This window comes from Cheilinus undulatus, linkage group 2, assembly GCF_018320785.1.
Source record: "Cheilinus undulatus linkage group 2, ASM1832078v1, whole genome shotgun sequence".
In the NCBI taxonomy this organism is placed as follows: domain Eukaryota; kingdom Metazoa; phylum Chordata; class Actinopteri; order Labriformes; family Labridae; genus Cheilinus; species Cheilinus undulatus.
The window spans coordinates 951,666-972,358 of record NC_054866.1 but is presented as its reverse complement, the minus strand read 5'-3'; the positions used below and the strand labels follow the sequence as shown (position 1 = coordinate 972,358).

The 20,693-nt window shown below is 40.8% G+C and overlaps 1 protein-coding gene across 2 annotated transcripts in view; it reads right to left on the bottom strand.

The window, feature by feature from the left end:
- Window positions 1-5,003: 5,003 nt before the first annotated feature.
- Window positions 5,004-20,693, bottom strand: part of dscamb (Down syndrome cell adhesion molecule b) — a 243,532-nt gene continuing 227,842 nt past the window's right edge. For both annotated transcript variants that reach the window (XM_041814159.1, XM_041814168.1), the window contains exons 31-33: window positions 18,924-19,124; window positions 18,302-18,604; window positions 5,004-6,312 (exon numbers count right to left, since the gene is read on the bottom strand). In XM_041814159.1, coding sequence (XP_041670093.1) covers window positions 5,780-6,312; window positions 18,302-18,604; window positions 18,924-19,124 — 1,037 coding nt within the window. In that variant the 3' untranslated portion in view covers window positions 5,004-5,779. The remainder of the gene's footprint in view (window positions 6,313-18,301; window positions 18,605-18,923; window positions 19,125-20,693) is intronic.

Sequence of the window (20,693 nt, the reverse complement as noted above, 5' to 3'; positions counted from 1 at the left end):
CACAACGGAAGTGTTTCCAGAGGACACTTAAAAGTGATGCACACGTTCGGACACGCTTATTGATGTTGTTGACCATAGATGTGGATACGTAGATGACGCGTCCACAGCTATTAAACGTAGCCGCTCTGCATCTGCCGCTCCGCCATCTTGGAACTGGCGGGATTAGTGAACGCTCATTATAAACAAGCCCACTTCGCCTGTAATCCGCCCTACCTTGCTTAATCCTGAACCAATCTACATGAAATTTGTTTTGTTATAAAGATGAAAGCTTGAACATCATACTGATTACTTACTGGAGTTAAATCGAGGTACTTATTGTGGGTCTGATCAACTTTAAATTAAAAATCCTATTATGTCTATGAGGTGTACAGGGAACATGTGTAATTGAATATTTAGAATCTATAATTAGATAGTTTTTGTTTCCCCAAATAGATTTATATAGAAAATTTCTCTCCCTCTCATCTTGCAACTGGTCTTTAATCTAGGCTACATGCAGGCATACACTGGGAGTCGTCACGCCCTTTCTCACCTGATGATTTTTGAGTTTGCAGTGCATATTAGCCATGTGAGGACACAACGGCCGATCTCGGCGTAATTACTCATGCAGGGGATGGATTTCTGACTTAAACACCCTCAGAGCTAGCAGATTCCAGTAAAATTTTCTGAGTGGATCATCAGATGGGAGGCAGAGAGAGAGAGAGAGCTACATGAGGAAAACTAAAGTCTCAACAGGTAAAAGTCCCGACGAGTCACGTGATTTCTAATTTCTCATGATTTTCTTCTTTATGGTACAACAAAAAGTGGCAAAACAAAGAAGGAGAGAGCAAAGTTAAAGCTGAATGTTCCTGGCTTCTTTGATCATCTTTATGTTGTCTAAAAAGCCTAAATCAAACTGATACTCACACTGTCTGTACAGCGCGGTGCACACTGACTCTCTCTCTCTGCGGTGCAGATAATAATGCTTATCGTCAAAATGAGAGAATTTTCCTGCATTTAAGTCAAATACCAGTCTTCTGATGACTGATTTATTGGTTTGTGGGACAGCAGAAAATTAAGGCAAATATATTTTTGGAGTGGACGATAAGAACTGCGTGCTTTACTAACGCCAAAAAATTTTATATCACCTAGTTTTATATTTTAAGTATTGTATTTAATGACATTAAAATAACACTGAGTAAAAAAATAAATACTTAAAGCCAGGAGGTGCTTTCTGCCAGCAACATTAAAATGACCAGTCTGGCTTTTAACATTCAGATGACGGTCAGTACTACACCTAGTGAAAGATTCCACATTTCCTTCCAAAACAGCGGGTGCATTGTACTTTAAATAAGGTAACAACTTTTAATAAACAACCCGGTCGGAAGTCCTGTACATATTTAAAGCCAGACCACCACCATCAGAGGGAGAAACCCACCGTATCTGTGGGCGTCAGCACAGGAAGTTGGCTTTTTCAATGCTGTCTGCCCATATAACTCTGTTGCACTCTCACTCTTTTGCCCTTGCCAAGTTGGCGGCCCCAAAGACGTACCATCAGATAGCGAACGCGTCATCTACGTCTTGACATCTATGTTGTTGACTTGGATTTTGAGTTACAGTGGTGGTGGAAAATTAGATAAAAAGTGTTTTTGATTAATTCTAACATTGTGGTCGCATGATTCAGATTTTAGCCTATTGCAGTGATCTGCTGTTAAACTATCGTTAGCCTTTTGCTTGTAATTAGCCTGCCAATTCTCATAACCTGATGAAATAATACACACGGTTAATTCACTGTGAAACCATAGACTGTATATAGTGTGAAACCATGTCAGCAAAACCCACCGTTAGTGTAACTTACTTGTCCCCTATTAAGGGTTCTGATAGTAACTATAGCCAGCTAACAGCGTGAAAACACTTCCGTTGCGTGGCGGTCTATTTGCAGCGCGTTTTTCTAGTGTGTTGTGTTGGTCTTTGCAGCGTGTTTTCTAAATGCTGCGCATGTGTTTTCAAATTGATGAAGATGTTTTCTAAATTTGCTTGTGTTTTGTCTTTTTGCATGTGTTTTCTTAAGTTGCAGTGCTGTGAGCTCTCAGGGCCACCATAGGGTGGTGAGGTCTCTTTCCGATGCAGAGGGACTGTGTTTGTTAGAATATAATGATCAAGAGAGAAGACTATTATTATTATTATTATTAAAACTCCTATAATTATCTCATATCTTAAAGTCAATTTAAAAATGGCTCAAACTGCATTTCTTTGATCTTTATAAATGTTAGACATCTTTCTATCTCTCCCCATCATTTTTGCTGGTGCTAGCATTACAGTGATCATTGTTTCATCTTTTTACTTCATACTTACATCTATAGTCATTACTACAACAGTTTCATTGAATCCTAAAGAAGTGTCTTGAGATAACTTCAGTTATGAACTGGCGCAAAACAAAGACTGATTGATAGTTTGAGTAGATGTTCAAAATAGTAAATTAGATAACTAAAAACCATTGTGGACTCACAGTTTGTGACTGCTGTGCTTGTTAGAAGAATTGTTGGGAGAATCATAACTTGGTGTAGAATGATGCTTACACACAACAACACTGTGAATATTTGCAATTAGGATAAGAAAACACACTGATGGCACAGAGGTGGGTGGTCAGTCTTTATCAGGGTTTAATCTAACTTCTGTTAATTCTAAGAAGAATGTACAGATTAACTGTTATCAGAGTAAATACGCTATATTGCCAAAAGTATTCACTCACCCATCCAAATAATGTAAATCAGGTGTATAAAATCATCACCTAGGCATGCGGACTGTTTCTACAAACATTTGTTGAATCGCTCTCAGGAGCTCAGTGAATTCCAGCGTGGTACTGTGATAGGATGCCACCTGTGCAACAAGTCCAGTGGTGAAATTTCCTCGCTCCTAAATATTCCACAGTCAGCTGTCAGTGGTATTATAACAAAGTGGAAGCCATTGGGAACGAAGGCAACTCATGTGGCCTTCAGATTAGCTCAAGAACAGTGGTAGAGAGCTTCATGAATGGGTTTCCATGGCCGAGCAGCTGTACCCAAGCCATACATCACCAAGTGCAATGCAAGGCATCGGATGCAGTGGTGTAAAGCACGCCGCCACTGGACTCTAGAGCAGTGGAGACACCTTCTCTGGGGTGACCAATGGCACTTCTCCATCTGGCAATCTGATGGACCAGTCTGGGTTTGGCGGTTGCCAGGAGAACAGTACTTGTCTGACTGCATTGTGCCAAGTGTAAAGTTTGGTGGAGGGGGGATTATGGTGTGGGCTTGTTTTTCAGGAGCTGGGCTTGGCCCCTTAGTTCTAGGAACTCTGAATGCTTCAGCATACCAAGAGATTCTGGACAATTCCATGCTCCCAACTTTGTGGGAACAGTTTGGAGATGGCCCCTTCCTGTTCCAACATGACTGTGCACCAGTGCACAAAGCAAGGTCCATAAAGACATGGAGGAGAGAGTTTGGTGTGGATCAACTTGACTGGCCTGCACAGAGTCCTGGCCTCAACCCCATAAAACACCTTTGGGATGAATTAGAGCGGAGACTGAGAGCCAGGCCTTCTGGTCCAACATCAGCATGTGACCTCACAAATGAGCTTCTGCAAGAATGGTCAGAAATTCCCATAGACACACTCCTAAACCTTGTGGAAAGCCTTCCAAGAAGAGTTGAAGCTGTTATAGCTGCAAAGGGTGGACCGACATCAGATTAAACCCTATGGATTAAGAATGGGATGTCACTGAAGTTCATATACCAGTCAAGGCAGGTGAGCAAATACTTTTGGCAATATAGTGTATCTTAAGTACTAGTATTAGTATGTGGACCTCTGAGAATTTGTGAATTAGCCCCTGGAGTCAGTGATTACTGTATGGTACTGAAATGATCAGACATTTCTGTATGAAAACATCAGAGTGCTGCACTGAAAACACTCAGTGAAGTTTTACATCTAAAGCTCATAACAAAAAATGCAATGTTGTACACATCACACAGTGCAATAGACATTTCCTTTATGTTTCCGCAATTATGTCTCCCATAATGCATTGGAATGTGCAAGTCACCTGTGCATATCTGCAGCTGATTAGACAGGAAGAGAGAAAGTTGAGCATTCCTCCTTTTAATGTCTGAAAAAGGGAAATGTCTAATGGTGAATGTGAACCTCTTCTCTTACCTGGACAGTTTTTATTCAGGTGATGCTGTTGGTGTTATTCTGCTCTTTTTCAATTTGTGATCGCTGAGTATCCACAACAACCCCCCTCACAGATCTGAATGTTGAGCAACATAATTTTAAATCATAAATTATGTTATGCATTAAATGTACGGCTAAATAATCCTGATATAGGATCAGGCACTTGCAAAGAGAAGCTGTAGGAAGCAGAGCAGAAGTGCTGTGAGTATGAAGAGAGCATGTGCGTGTTCGTACGTCTGGACAACAGAGTTTAAATAAGTAAAAAGTTAAGTCATTTTTAAACACAAGCTGAAATTAGCTGAAAGAGTTTTTATAACCTATGTGGCAAAAATTGAACTACCTTCTACACTCTCTATTGTTTTCAATTAAAATAAATCACAGAGATGCTGATTTGTACAGGATTAGTTTTACCTGTGGACTATCCCTGAAATCTACCCTGGAATTTTTTTACATCGACATGCTCAATTGGTACGGGAATAGAAAAAGACATCCTGCACAATTCTTCCTAATTACCAGAAGTCCCTAAGTAATTCCAACCCTGTGTGAACAGGCCATTAGGTTATAGATTAATGGTTAATAAAGTAAACTTTTTGATCAACTGTGCTGATTTTCAGCTAGATTTCAGTGTCCTGAATGAATACTGGAGTTATTTTTCTATGAATCTGATAAATAAAAAGTGTCAGTGAGAGTGTCAGAGGTATAAAAGTCGCAGAAACAACACATCAGAGGTACGAAGGCTTGACCAATAGAAATCAAAGTCAGATGTGTGCAAACATGACTAAGGACTTTATTAACCAAATCATTTCCCCCATAATATCCACAAATAAAAGTGATCTCTTTATATATATTCACATTGTATAATTTCATACTGTGACAAAATTCTCTTTTTTTGGATTTCCAGCCATTCCTATTAATTGTCATTTGATCAGTCGCCATGCAGTCATCAGAAAGGTTGAAAACATTAAGATTGGTCAGCATTGGCGGTCAAGTCACTCTTCACCTTTCCTCTTGATGCTCTTTGTAATACTAACCCCCCCTCAGTTACCCGATCACAGATTTCATCACACTGCAACAATAAAATAAAAATAAATTAAGAAAGCAATGTTCTCCTGCAGAGTGCTCCAGAGTCGTCCTCCTCTTTCCTTCTCGTTTTTTTTTTTTTTTTAGACATTTTCTCTTTTTATATAATAATAATAGTAATAATAATAATGACTATAATTGTCCTTGATATAAATTCAATAGTTTTTTTTCTCTTTCTCAAATTTTAAATAAATCATTTTGGCAATCCTCATATGTTGTCACTTTAGAATAAAAGAATACTTAAGTAGAAAATAAAAACTGTGAGAGAAAAGTTATTAGAACAGGAGTGAGGTGTGAGAGAATGAAACTGTGAAAACAACAGAGAAGAGTGAGAAAGGAAAGCAAAAAGAGTGAAAGAAAGAAAGAAAGACAGGCTGAAAGAAAAGCATCCACTTCAGACACATGTCAGAAACGGTTCTATATACAATGTCTGTTGTGGAAAACTGTCCGTCCAGTGGCTGTTGACGGCCTCTCCTTCCTCCTCCACTGATTCTGTAGCAGTCAGCTGTCTGTCCCAGTGTTATACCAGAGTGTAGGACTTGGCATAGGGGTTGTTGCTCTGTTTCAGGTGTCCTCTGGAGTCCAGCAGAGACTCCTGGGAAGTGCTGAGCTTGGCAGCCTGTGCTTGGGCTAGATCTCCAGAGGAGGGGACCTCTGCCCGGACCTCACCCCGAGCCTCTCCCCTCTCTCGGACATCCCTATGGGGGAGGGTGGAGGCAGTTCCTGGCTGCCACTGCTGTACTTCCCTGGGTGATGGCACCTCCATTGGGGTGGGCTCCATGGGAGGCGGCCTCTTCAGGGTACGGCTCCTCTGGGGTTCTAGACAGGTCTGGCCCATCGCTCCACCTCCCCTCGTTTCCCCTGTAGCACCGGCACCAACTCCGCTCGCTCCCGCTGCTCCTCCTCCTCCTGCAGCGCCACCACTTCCTCCTCCTCCACTGCTGCTGCTGACACTGCTGCTGCTGGCCCCTCCACCTCTGGCTGCAAGTGGGACACCACGATTCAACAGGAAGTCCATACGGAGATAAGGCGGCAGGTGAACCAGCTCTCCTCCTGCAGAGAGAGAACATCAGAGAGAGACGGCTGAATATTCGTCTTTGTCTCCCTACGCAGCCATGTCCTGACTGATAGCACTTAAAGGCAGCACTGAAAGATTTTTGCTCTTTTTAGGACAAGAGAACTGGCTGCAAAGACAATTATATGACCCCAATTCCAAAAAAGCTGGGACACCGTGTAAAATGTTAAAAAACAGAATCTAACATTTGTCAAATTTATAAATCCATATTATATTCACAGTAGAACATAAACAACATAGCAGATGTTGAAACAGAAACATTTTTACCATATCATAAAAAATATGAGCTCATTTAAAATTTGATGGAAGAAACACATCTCTAAAAAGTACGGATTTGGCAACTAATGAAGTTAATTAGCAACAGGTCAGTCACATGACTGGGTTTAAAAGGAGCCCATGTTTAAGAAGAGACCATGTTTCTAAACAGTAAAGATTGGAAGTGGGTCATCAACTTACTGCATCTAAAATTGTGGAGCAATTTCAGAAAAATGTTCCACAGTGTAAAATTGTGAAGACTTTGAATCCCCCACCATCTACTGTCCAAAATTTCATCAAAGATTCAGCGAATCTGCAGAAATCTCTGTGAGCAAGGGACAAGGCTGAGGGACCTCAGGTTCCACAGCATTAAAACCAGACATGATTCTGTACTGAAATCACTGCATGGGCTCAGGAACTGTCCAGAAAGCACTGTCTGTTCAGACAGTTGGCATGTTAGGTTCAGCCTTCTTTTGCTTCCTGTTTTATTTTGTAGTTCTCTTGTGTTTCATGACTTTAACATCCTTTGTTTTAGTCTTAAAATGAAATGTCTTTTAGTTTTAGTCTAGTTTTAGTCCATTAAAAGTCCTCACATTTTTCTTTACTTTTAGTCCAAGCATTTATTCTCTTGTCTAAATCTGGTAGTGTGTTCTCTGCCAAACCTGGGGTCCCTGCTTTCTACAGCTGAGAGGCAGAATAGATACAGATGTGTTGTTTTGAAAGATTTGCTCATTGATGATTATTTCCAAGTTAAGGCTTTTCAACTGAGCTTTAACCTGCTTTTTGTATTATATTCAGAGTTTTAGTGTTGTCTTTTTTATAGTCCTTCAGACCTCCTAAGTTTGAATGTGTTATTTTGTCATCCTTCTCTGTGAGTTTCCTTGGTTTCCTGTTTTATTTTGAAGTCGCTGTCCCATGTCTGGTTTGATCTTCTGTGATTTTGCAGTTAGTCTCACCTGGGTCTAATACCTCTGTGTTTAGCCTCTGACCTCCTGTGTCAGTCTGTCTCATGTCTTTTGTCGCTCCTTGAGTCCTGATGGATTCTCCTTTGTGAACATTTATAGTTTTTATCCTTTGTATAGAATTCTGCTGGATTTTACTGTTTGATTTCTGAGTTTTTTCTCCCTCTTTGGACGTTTTAAAGTAACATTTGTTTTTCCCTTTGACTTCATGTTGACTTTTCTAGTCGTCTGACTACTCAAAGCACTTTTACTTAGCAGGTCACACCTACCCATTCATCTTTCACACTATCCACATCCACATCCACACTCTGATGGCAGAGCTGCTCCATACAGACACATTTACATGTGAGCATCGACATGTGACTGCAGGACCCTCTGGTTGTGAGACGTCCAAATCTCATACTGACTGAGCCTCAGTCGCTCCACAGAATCTCTTCATGTGTTTTTGTCATTTGGCTGAAATTCTTAGTAGAGTGGCAGAGAAACAACAGATTAAAGCTACATACAAGATCCATTATTCATACCATATAAAATATTCATTAGTGCAGATTTAATTTCCTCTCAGCCTACTTTGGTTAATGATAACTAAATAATGATATCATAAAAATGATGTTTTCTCTCTGTCTGTCCTCTGTGATCAATGTATTTACTGTTCTGAAATACACACATGAAACCAAATACAGAATTATTTAACAAAACCACAAGGACTTGATATGTTTGCCCTGACTTCAATAACTACAATGTCTCAAACAGATTCCCTCAGTAGTTTGAGACTACAGGAGACCCCCCCCCCCCCTCCCCCACACACACACACACACACCCACACACACACACGCACACCCTTGGCAGATAGGATCAGCTGGGTTCCATGAAATTATTCTAGAGCAGCGTTACTCAACCCTGCTCAACCAAGAGCCAAGTTGTTGAAAAATGTCTTTGTAAGAGCCACAGTCTAAGTGGTGAACAGTGGCAGAAGAGCTTGAAGTAGCAATAAAGACAAGTTAAAGGTGGCAAAGAGGGTCAAAAAGCAGCAAAAAGGATGAAAAGTGACAAAAAATGAGTTACAGGTGGCAAAAAAATGGTCAAAAAGTGTAAAAAAACATGGCAAAACAAAAATGACTGAAAAGTGACTAGCATAGACAAAAAGCAGTAAAGAGTTGCAAGTGGTATTTAATGGCAAAAGGTAGTGTAATTGGGCAAAATATGAAGAAAAAGGACAAAAATGGGATAAAAGGGACAAAAAGTGGCAAAAATGGGCTAAAAAATAGGAAAAGAGTGGCACTTAATGGCAAAAAGTAGGCAAAAAAGTAGGAAAAAAGGGCAAAAAAGGGTTATTTAATGGCAAAAGGTAGCTTAAATGGGGAAAAGCGGCAAAATATGAAGAAAAAGGGCAAAAAAAATCCTCTTTTTTTAGGTTTTCTGGGGGAATAATATTTAAAATGAAGACATAAAAGAGCACACGCTGAGTATCACTGTATTAGAGAGTTCCTGCTTATCTACAGAGAAGGCCTAGACCAGTGATGCTCAACCCGTGGCTCGCGAGCCACACCTGGCTCTTTAGTGACTAGTTGCGGCTCTTTTAAGGCTTACTTAAAAAAATAAAATAAAATAAAAAAACGTAACTAAAAACCTTTATGAAGGTAAACACTGTAATCAATAAGGATTCACGACAGGTCACAGCAATAAATCTGTTAACCCACACAAAGAAGACGGCTTTAACTTCCAAATGTAAACATTCATTATTTTAAATCATTTAAGTTATTTTATATTTTTAGCGATGTATGCGCTCGACAGAGGAGTGTGTGTAAGAGAAGAGAGCAGAGGAAGTCCGCCGGTGCTGCGTCTCTTCAATAAACTCATTTATTGAGGTCTGCTGTCTTGTGTTAAAACTGAAGCTTCCCGTTTCCTCATTTTAACTTTTTCTCCAGCCACATCCTGCCGATGCTCTCTCACACACAGAACTTATGACAATTACGCCGATGCGCGTCATGAACGAGCATAACTCACACGGATCACATGTGGAGATGACGTCATATCCAGTGAAATTTGTTCAAACGTGGGTGTTTCATTTGCTCTTTAATGCACTAATGATCATAAATATATTCAAAAGAGCAGAAACATAAAACCAAAGCTAAACAATGAGGCAGGGTGAAACCATGTGTCTGGAGAGCTGCAGGTGTGAGGCAGGGCTGCTTTTAGTCATTTGGAGGCCCAGGGCAAAGACCAAAATGAGGCCCCTCCCCCTTTAACTAAAGAATTAATAATGAGTGGAAAAAAAATTAGAAAGTATCTCTTTTATGTTAATAAATGCCCCAGTGTGAGATATAAATACCCAAACAGCCAACCATAAATCATCATTTTCTTTGAAAAGCCTCTCAGAGCTCAAACTCAACTCATTCTAATTTCTAAAAAAATCTTTGAGCCAGGTGAAACTTTCATAACGCTGGTGTTGGGCCAACGACTGGTATCTCCAAAATGATCACTTTTCAGGGAATGAAAAAAAAATTTTTGGACATATTTTATTGATTTAAATTTGGTTAACACCACGGGCAGATGTAAAAGTGAACCAATAACACTGATTTATATAAACCAAATTAAAATCATGAAAAGGTACAAGGTTTTAGCCTGATGTCTGTGATAAATAAAATTAAAAAACAAAATAAAAATCAGTGACATATTTCTTCATCTGACATTACACAGACATTTGTATCCCATTTAACCTCATAATTATCCACCAATTCACAGTTTAATATCATTTCAACTACAGATTACCTGATCTATTATCTTACATCTTACCTTACACTCCTGGTTTGTATTGTGGCTCTCACTAAAGTATGTTTTAGACATTGTGGCTCTTTGGTAGAATAAGGTTGAGTACCTCTGGTCTAGACCTATGGGCTCTCCTTCTGTACACATACTTAACAGTGCATTTTTAATATTAATAAAAGGGGCACTTTGTCTCTCAGAAGTAAAGATGGGTAGAGATTCAACAATCTGTGAAAAACTACTAAAAATTTGTAAAAAAAAAAAAAAAAAATCTGGAAAACGTCCCTCATGGTAAGACTGAACCTCCGATAATATCCAAAGACTGAGAGAATCTGGAGAGTTCTGTGTGAGTAAGGGGCTGAGGGTCAGTAGTGGATGCTGGTGAGGTTCAGGATCAGGCAGCAGAATAGAAACTGCTCTGACTCGTCCTTTTTCAAGGGTAAAGTTTTCACATCTGCAGCTGCTGCCTGAGCCAGGTCAGGATTCTGTTACTCTGTCTTCCTGCTTTCTGTGGGATATTTCCATGGAGTACAGAAAGATAAAGAATACAGAAAGACAGATAAAGATTAAGCAAAGACACAAACAACGTTACAGATGCTACAGAGGAAAGCAGGATTCCTTTTTTTGTAACGTAGCAAGGAACGCTGGCGCTCTGACTAAACGGTTAGAGATGCTGTCAGCACTGAAAGGCCCTTAAAGCTGTATAACGCAAAGAAGAAGCCATACGTGAACACAATCCAACAATGCCACCACTTTTCCTGGGACAATGCTCATTTAAAATAAACTGAGGCAAAATGGAAAACTCGTCATCAATGCTGAAAAGTAGGAGAAGAGTTTAGAACCACATATGCTCCCATCCAGACAACGTCTCCTTCAGGGAAGGCCTTGACTATTTCAGCAAGACCATGCTAAACCACATACCACATCCATCACAACAGACAAGAGTCCGGGTCCTGGACTGGTCTGCCTGCAGTCCAGACCTTTCACCAATAGAAAACATTTGGAGCATCAGAAAAGTGAAATCCAGCAAAGACCCAGGACTGTTGAGCAGCTAGAATCCTACATCAGACAAGAATGGGACAACATTCCTCTCTCAAAACCCCAGCAACTGGTCTCCTCACTTCCCAGACGTTTACAGACTGATGTTAAAGAAGAGGGGATGCTATACTAAGGTAAACATGGCCCTGTTCCTACTTTTTACCTCCGCCAAGGAGGTTTTGTGATCGGCAGGGTTTGTTTGTTTGTTTGTTTGTTTGCATCATAACCCAAAAAGTTATGGACAAATTTTGATGACATTTTCAGGAAATGTCAGAAATGGCATAAGGAAGAAATAATTAGATTTTGGGAGTGAACTGGATCACCGTCTGGATCCAGGACTTTTTTAAAGGATTGGGAGATAGGGCTGATGGAGGAGGTCTGCGCTCTCTGAGTGCTTTTCCAGTTTGAGATGTGTTGCTGCCATCAAATTCAGAATGAAAACATTCAATGAAATGGTAAAATGTCTCAGTTTCAACATCTGTTTCTTTTAATGTGAAACGAGGCTAGCGAGTTAGTTCTGTCAGTAATCTGGAGCGTGATCAGATCTTAATCAGATCACATGACTCATCCTCCTAAATTAGTGGTCTATTTAAGCTGCTGTGATCACTGCTGCCTGGATCAACGCTGTGCTCTCACCTTCAACCCACCTCCACCCCAGCATCCACCTGTCTGCTCAGACTGGGGGTTTTAGCTGTTATCTTATCACTCCTCAAATTCTCTATGTAAAAATCTGTGAGGGGTGATAAAGTCAGAGCCTGGCGCCAAACATGCTATGTTGAATAGTAAATGCTTAAACACTGACACTCTCTGTGTGATTTCATGACAGCTGATTCGCCTTCAGAGGAGCAGAGATCGACAGGCAGGAGCACAACGCCTCACTAAAATAACTTTTCAGTGCACGCGCTCTCTCACACACTCTCCAGACACATGAGCACATGGGCACATGTTTATAAATGTAGGTCTAAAGCGTAGATTCAGAGTCAGAGCCAGCACAGACCGGCAGTCTCCACACATTCACACCAGCATGCAGCCTTGGATCAGATTTGTGTGTTCACAGAGAGAATGCTTGCTTAACTGTGTTTATTAATAAGTCCTATTAGTGCCAGTAAGGATGATGAATGGTGAGAGCTGCTAATTGAATTAAATAAAGATTAAAAGGTTTCTGTGGGAGCCCGCTTTACTTTGAGAGTTCATCGTCCAGTAAATTGCAGATTGTTCAGTAATGAGACCGAGTGTGTAACCACGGTACAACAGCATCTTTACAGCGCCTCATTAATCTCTGATTCCTCATCTGCTCAGTCTGTGAGGATGTGAACGGTGATGTCTTAACATCTGCATCTCTATGAAGTGAGAACAGTTTGAGGAACATGTTCACAGACGTGCTGCTGCTCTATCTCCTGAAATGATCATCACTTCTGTGAACGTGTATGAGCAGAGGGCTGAGGGAGGGTCTTTGATCGGATTATGAGCTTTATGGAGTTTTTCTGGGAGGATGAAATGCACAAACAGTTACTCTTGACTGTTTAGTTAGCTCGTAGTGGCCACACAGAGAGGTCACATTAGAGAAGCTGCCCCTCTCTGTTGGACAGGTGAGGTCAATTGAAGTCAGGCAGATGTAATGGAGACAGAGATGGGGTTAAAGCCGGGTCACTCATCTGCCGTCAGTCCAAGTGACCTATTCACGGCTTTGGGGTTTTAAAGAATAGCTGTTTTACTCTCTAATTTGATTTAAAGTGAGGAGATAATGTTTAAGTAAACCCTGGCTACGCTGCAGGAACAGAGGTGATCATTAGCCACATACAGCGCTGTGAAAAATGATTCAACCCCTCCCTGATTTCTTATGCAGCCCTGTCAAACTTTAATGTTTTAGATCATCAAACTGATTCTAATATTAGACAGAGATAACCTGAGAGACTAAAAAATCTAGTTTTTCCTGATGATTTCATTTAATAAGGGAATAAAGCCATCCTAACCTACCTGGCCCTATGTGAAAAAGTTCTTTCACGCTTTAAACAACATATTACTCATTATTTTTTAATCCAAAGCTCCTCATCAATACCACTATCAATACTTTTCTGCTATTTGAATTGAAGACAAATGACAATTTTTAACAGAAGTTGTTAAGGATGAGCGGCTTTTGGGTTGAAAAGGTCATGATTCCATCTCTTAACTCTATTTTATTTGCAGAAAAAGCAAACATTTGTTTCCTCAAAACTTCATTTTTTTTCCATTTTCTTGACAAAAAACTGAATTTATGTTTTCTGGATGTTAAATGTGAACACAACATGACATTTTATACACATTCTGCAATAACTGTGCAATCCTACTGTCCTTGAAAGCATCACAGTAAAACCACTGGCTGCCCGTTAAGTTAGCTAATTAACCTGGGACAGCTAAATACACTTAGCACAAAAAGTATGGACATTAGTGTTCGGCGGGTCATTTCTGTGTTGTAACAATGCTTCTCATCGGTGAATCTTATACTGTTGTAAAGCCTCTTCATTTCCCTTTTAAATGGAGCCACATTTGTAAGAAACATGCATTTGTGGGATGAGCAGCAGAGCTGAGGCCTACGTGTCTGTCTTTCCTCTGTCATACAGTCACAGTGAGGGATGCAGGCAGTGAGAGAGGACAATAGAGGAATGCCTCCTCCTCTCTGGTGTATTTAACATCTCTTTGCTCGATCCATGAAGGTCTTTTCCACCTCAGCCTCAGTAAACAAATCTACGTAGCGTGCCGTCTGGACATCGTTTACCAATCACATTAAAGCGTTGTTATCGCTAATGGTTTACATCAGAGGTCATCAACTACATTTGGACAAGGGCCTAGGTCAAGATATGATTTAAAATGAAAAACTGTGAATCTAGAAGGTCACAATATGAAAGAAATGTCTAAATTATGAATTTAAAAGGTCCTAGACTCAAAAATGACCGGTGATTGTTCTAAACATGTATAGGTTCACATTTCAAATGTCAAATCAAAACATCATGAGCAATAACAACATTTCTTCTTATCAAAGCCATGAAAAACAAATCTGTTTTTGTGTTTTTCTTCTTTTAAACTGCTGACAATTGAATATAATGTGCAATAATCATCAACCAGATGTTGAAAAGTCAAGTTCAAGTACTCCTGGGAAAAGGGACCAAAGCTCTCAGACTTAGGGCACTTCCTGACTATTTTACACCCATAATAACAAAATATGTCCAAATCACCATTTTGGACTCAGTAGGTAAAGGGTTAAAAGGTCACAGTATGAGATAAATGTCTAAATTGGTCATTTAAAAGGTCAAAATATGAAAAAAGGCCAAAATCCTAAATCATAATCTTGGGATGCAAAATAAAAATATGAAATGAAAACACAAATTAATTTCTTCCCCTCATTCCTGACTTTTCGTCTAATTATTTCTACTCTCTACTTTTTCAGATTTTTGTAACTTGACAAGGATTTATTTTAATCTTCATTGTTAAATTTAAATTTTTATACTGGAGGAAATCTGCAGACCTCATAGCAGCAGTCCAGTTCTAATTATGATATGATCTAGCGGGCCAGGTAAAACCGCACCAAGGGCCACATTTGGCCCCCAGGCCTTGAGTTTGACACCTGTGCTTTAGGGAAAAGGTTTTTCCTCTGCACGTTTTGAGTTTGATAATGTTGTGGGGGCCAGATGGGAAGATGTGGGGGACCTGATGTGGCCCCCGGGCCTCCAGCTGATTATCCCTGGTTTACATGCTAATTAAAATATTAACAGTATGATAACTGTGAGGAAATGTTATCCCAGTCATCATTAATACTAGTAACAGTTTCATCTCTAGATGTGATGGTGAAAAAGTGTTTTTAGCAGCTTTACTGAAAACTGGAAATCAGGGATTGAAGAAAAATAATCTTAAATTTTATCATGAAGCTTTAGCCATAACCAGCGAATGAAAGAACAAACCCATACATAAAGGATGGCCACTGGTTAAAGCAGCCCTTCAGACCCTGAGGATAAAGGATTTTTTTTAAATACAGTTTCCCTTCACTGTATCTGTGCATTACTCATTTTCAGACTTTCTGCAGTTTATTGACTGTGCAGTCATCCATTCTGATCAAATTTAAAGCAGCTGGGAAAAGAAGATACCACAGTTTAGACCTCTCTTGCCATGTAATAAATTTAGTACTGACATTTCAGCTTTAAAAGAATATTGATACCACTGCAGAGAACCTCTAATACTTGTAGCAAACTGTCATCTAACGCACCATGAGCTGATACCAGAGACTGGCATTGTGAAGGGTGACGAGCCTGGCATGGCAGTGAACCACCTCCACTTTGGTGGTCAAGTGTTGCTTTGTTCTACGGGACAATACCACCAGATAAGTTAACAAATAGCCTCCAGGTGCCCTCTCTACCCGTGGTACCAGTGAAATGAGTCTGCTGTACAAACGTTAAAAACATAATGAAGCCTGAAACTGAAGAGGGGGATCTGATGGCCCGAGGTCTCCTCTTGTCAAACTGAGATTAAGGGGATAGAATACCTCTGTGCACAAACACACACACACACATGAACCAACACCTGAACGTCAGCACAGGACACCTCCAACACCGCTTATTATCAGCCGCCCCAGACACCTCTAACAGGATGGCAGTGGGATGATGGATGAGCAGTGTACATGTGTCAGGGAAGGCCATCTGTCCAAGTGTCTGTGCTTCTGTGTGGGCAGCAGCACGTCACACATCGTGCCAGACCTCGTAATTGATCTGCAGAGCTACGTGGAGGAGCAGAGGGTCATGTCAGGTAAGACTGCAAACTCAGAGCAGAGCACGGGGCAGCCCTGACAGCCTGGAACTGTTGGTGAGTCTTTAGAGACAGAAGCTTCATATTTACAGAAAGAATATAGAGGAGAAAAAGTCTAAAAACATCTGTACTCAGCTCAAGCTGTTAGTGGTGGGCATTCCTGCTGCTTCAGACTGAGTTTGAGTGAAACAGAAAAGAAACTCCCACAGAAAGTCTTCACCTTAATGAGCTGAAACAAGAACTGAGAGTCTAGTATGAAGCGGTCTGATTGATGGTGTGTTAGAGGTGATCAGAGCCGCTCACACTCTAAAAACTGAAAATAAATCAGTGAGTGGGAACAAAATGGCAGATCCTCACACCTTAAAAACAGACAAACACAGAACCTAACAAACTGACTTTATGATCTGAGCTTTATAATCTGATGTTACACATCTGGAGTCTTGGAGGTCGCTGATAAATCACAGAAAAGGCGTTTAAAGAGTTGTTAATCCCATGTCCAGATCTGGGCACACCTCCATTAATCCAATAATCTTTGGTGCCATGTTCTTATTTTCAACTTAAATGTGGACAGTAATTTGAAAAACAATGATTTAAGCCTTCTACTTCCATTAATTCAGTCTCCACTTTTTAAAGCCAGACCACATGTACCTGGACTTTTGAGTCTGTTGAAGATCGAAGCTCTCTGAAGGGACCCTTTACAGGTGTGGCTCTCTTCTTCTCAAGATGATTTGATTCAAACCTGATTCATGATTCAATTTACTGATGATTCATTAAACTACAGAATGACTGTTAGTGACAAGAACGTCTGATTCTGCTAACAGATGAACAGCTAACAGAATCAGGTTTTAAAGCTGGATCCACCTCTGCCAGGGTTTCTGTTTTAAATGTTTACAGGACATTTTAATATTAAATGATCAGGATCTATTTACATTGTCTCAGTGTTGAAAAAAAAAAACTGGATCCACTTCAGTTTGACGTTGCTGATAAAATCCAACCAATAAAACCGGGACTGACATTATTTTTGTTTGTTACTGCAGCTATAAAATCCATCAATCCATTTTCGATACCCCTTATTCCATTCTGGGTCGTGGGGGGGGGGCTGGAGCCTATCCCAGCTGTCATTGGGTGAGAGGCGGAGTACACCCTGAACTGGTTGCCAGTCAATCGCAGGTCTGACATATAGAGACAGACAACCGGACATGCTCAAACTCACACCTATGGGCAGTTTAGAGTGATCAATTAACCTGATGAGCATGCTTTTGGTGGATGGAGGAAGCCAGAGCACCCAGAGAGAACCCATGCGTGCACGGGGAGAACATGCAAACTCTGCACAGAAGGGCTCTGTTCGGGACGCGAACCAGCAACCTTCTTGCTATGAGGCAACAGCTCTAACCACTACGCCACCGTGCCGCCGAGCTATGATCTCAAAAAAATACCATTATTAAGATAAAATGTTCTCCTTTACCTGCTGATGTAAAACCACAGGTGTGAGAGACACGGATGACAGTAAACAACATCTAAGTAAGCCATGACCACTGGGAGAGTTTGATTTCTACATGTTTCAACTGTAATTAAATCAAATACATACGAAAAATAAAAATACATATGATTAGATATCAGTGACTCACTTTGACTTATGGGATTTTGCTTTAGTTGGACAACGATAATAAAAAACTCTACACATCTGAGACTGGCGGTTCCCAACTGGTGGGTCGGGACCCAAAAGTGGGCCATGAAGCTCCTTCTTGTGTGCCGGGAAAATAACGTGGCAAAAGTGTGTGCAGAAGCCCAAAGTGGACATTAAGTAAATTCATACATGTATTTTTGAGGTTTTTCTATGATGAGGAAATTTCAGTATTTATCTCAACATTTCTACTTATTTCTCTGCTTCTCTTTGAATGATAAGTCGTTCAGTAGTTTTCTCTATTATGGTTCCCAACTGCAACATTTTTCAATGGATAGATTTAAGTGGTAGAACATTTTTTTAAACTGGGTCATAATTTCTCTTAAGGAAGTTAGTGGGTGCTTAGACAGCTAGAATCATTTAGCAGGAGTCATGAATGATTTTACTGGGGATATTAGATGGATTATGTTTTTATAAAAGGCAAAGGCACAGCTCAGCGTTCTGAGGAACAACGCAGGGTAAAAGGATTTGCAGGATAAACTTCCTCACCAGGTCTGTGTGCCTTGGGCACGGCCATATTCATGACCCGACTGACATCCTGAGGTTTGGGCGGCGAAGCGGTAAAGCGGCAGATGCCTGACTCAGACGGTGTGCTGGAGGTCAGGCTGTCGGTGTAGTCGTTGGTCCCTGCTGTCATCTGTTCAGATGAAGTGTCAGAGATGAAGCACTCGGTGATAGTGAACTTGGCGTGGCGGAGCTGTTCTTCCATCTTGGCGTGCTCGTAGGCTCTGGCCAGTTCCTCGTAGGTGGAGGAAGCACTCTCTGTAGAAACCATGCTGCTCCGTGCACGATCTGAGAAATAAACAAAAAGTTAAATTGTTGTCATAAAAAAAAGTAAAGAATTCAATATTGAACTCGGTATGTTTCTGAGAGGGTTCACAGCCAAAGGCCTCACCGGGAGAACTCCAGAATCACACTTTCCATCAGGAAAACTGTTGCCAGTATATTTTGTGTTTCAGAGAGCCATGCAGATTGTATTCACACTTTAAAACCTCACAAAAACAACAAGTTTTCATTCTCCAACTTTCCGACCTGAGCTGTGATAACCTGTGTTTGCATGAAGCCCCCTGGAAAGTGTGATGCTGGCCCCCTTCATGCTGCTCTACTCCACCTGTATCCTGCGAGGGGCTGACGCTGTAGCTGTCGCTCTCCTTGTCTACAGATCCAGTGGCACGTGGCGTTGGGAGTCTCCAGTCAGTGGTGAGGGTGTGTGAAGAGCTGGTGGGGTGTGGCCGGTTCAGGGTCCACTGGCTGGCGTAGCGGCTCCTTGCTGCAGCAGGACCGGCTTTGGCAGTGCGTCTGGCAGTGGGGTCTGGGGAGAAAAGAACGGGACAGAGTGCTTTTGAACAGAGCTTAGAACGGCTGCTGCAATGTTTAAGAGTAATTCATTCAGATCAACTCCTCTGACTAAACTCTGACAAGAACATTACTCTGACTGAAACATGCTGTTTAAGCTCTTTATGAACAATAAAGATAAACTTAAAAAAATAAAAAACCTTTCTGGGTGTTTCTCTAAGATTCTGAGATCATTCTCTGTGATTAAATAAATGTATTGCTCCAATTAAACAGTTGAAATGTTGGACCTTGTTAAGATCCTGACTGTCTGATACAGGATTTTACTGAATTTACTTTTAAGGTTTGTCTGAAGCCTCAGTGATAGTCTGTTTTTTTATCCTTAAACAGTTCCTCCCCACAGTTCCACTGACTAACACCAACATCAGTCTGGAGCTTTGTTTCTGTCTTTGTACAGATACTGTATAAATTGTACCACATTCAGCCTGACCTAGACAGACTGCTACTATGTCCAGCGCTGGACCAGGTCAGAATGAGACCCTTTAGAAAAGCTCTGGGTTGGATCTGTGCAGGAAGAATGGGGCTGGTAACTGTAGCAGGTCAGACAGTAATTCTATCAGCTGAGATTGAAGGATGTAATGATGAACTAGATTGGCCGAAACAGAAAGGGATGACTAAGCAAACTGGGCTCAGGCTCCAGGAGCAAGCAAGGTTTAAATATCAGACTGCAAAAAAAAAAAAATCTTCTTTTTTACTGCATCAGTATTTTTTCTGGTATGCCATTTGTCCTGTAAGTCATTTCCATGTGTTTGCATGCTCAGCCTGTATCATAAATACATCATGATTAAAAGCTGCATTAGTAAATATAGTTATACGAACTTAAACTCGGGTAAAAGGTCAGTTTGGGTTGTAAAGTATCACATCTTTGAGCTGTCTGCTCCAGAATCATTTGTGTGCACCACTAATCTGAGTGCACTGGTCCATGTATGCATGTCTGCATTTAGGTTTAACTGGCCAGTTGGAGCAATGCAATCAGGTGAAGACATGTCAGAAGAGGCAAGGAGATTGCTGATCTTCATCAGTTCTGCTTCAGTGGAGTTGAAGCAGCAAAAGCCTGGAGGCTGCTCTGCAGCACAGCTGCTGAGTCTTTGTAATCTTGCTGCTGTAAGGCAGCTCACACGCTGTTTAACAGCAGTTAGGTTAAGACACAGAGGAAAAGCATTCTGCTCTGCATTAACTGAGATGAATGGATGCACATTTACTCTGAGCAATATTAATATTTTATGGTGCTGAGGGCAATTTCTTTAATAATGACATAAACTTCGAGAATAGAACGATGTTACTCAAAAGAAAACAATGAGAGCAAGATTCATGTCTGCAGAGTAACAGAATAAACGTCTAATCCAGGGCCTGTGTTCACAAACATTCAGAGAATCCTCCTGTATGAGAGAACTCCTCACTCAGTTTATAATTCCAAGTTTAGGATTACTTCAGGAACAGTCCAAGATCAGCTCTGAGTGAGGCAGGGACAGGGATTTGGGTTTTTTAAGATTCATTTTTGGGCTTTTTATGCCTTTGTTGACAAGAG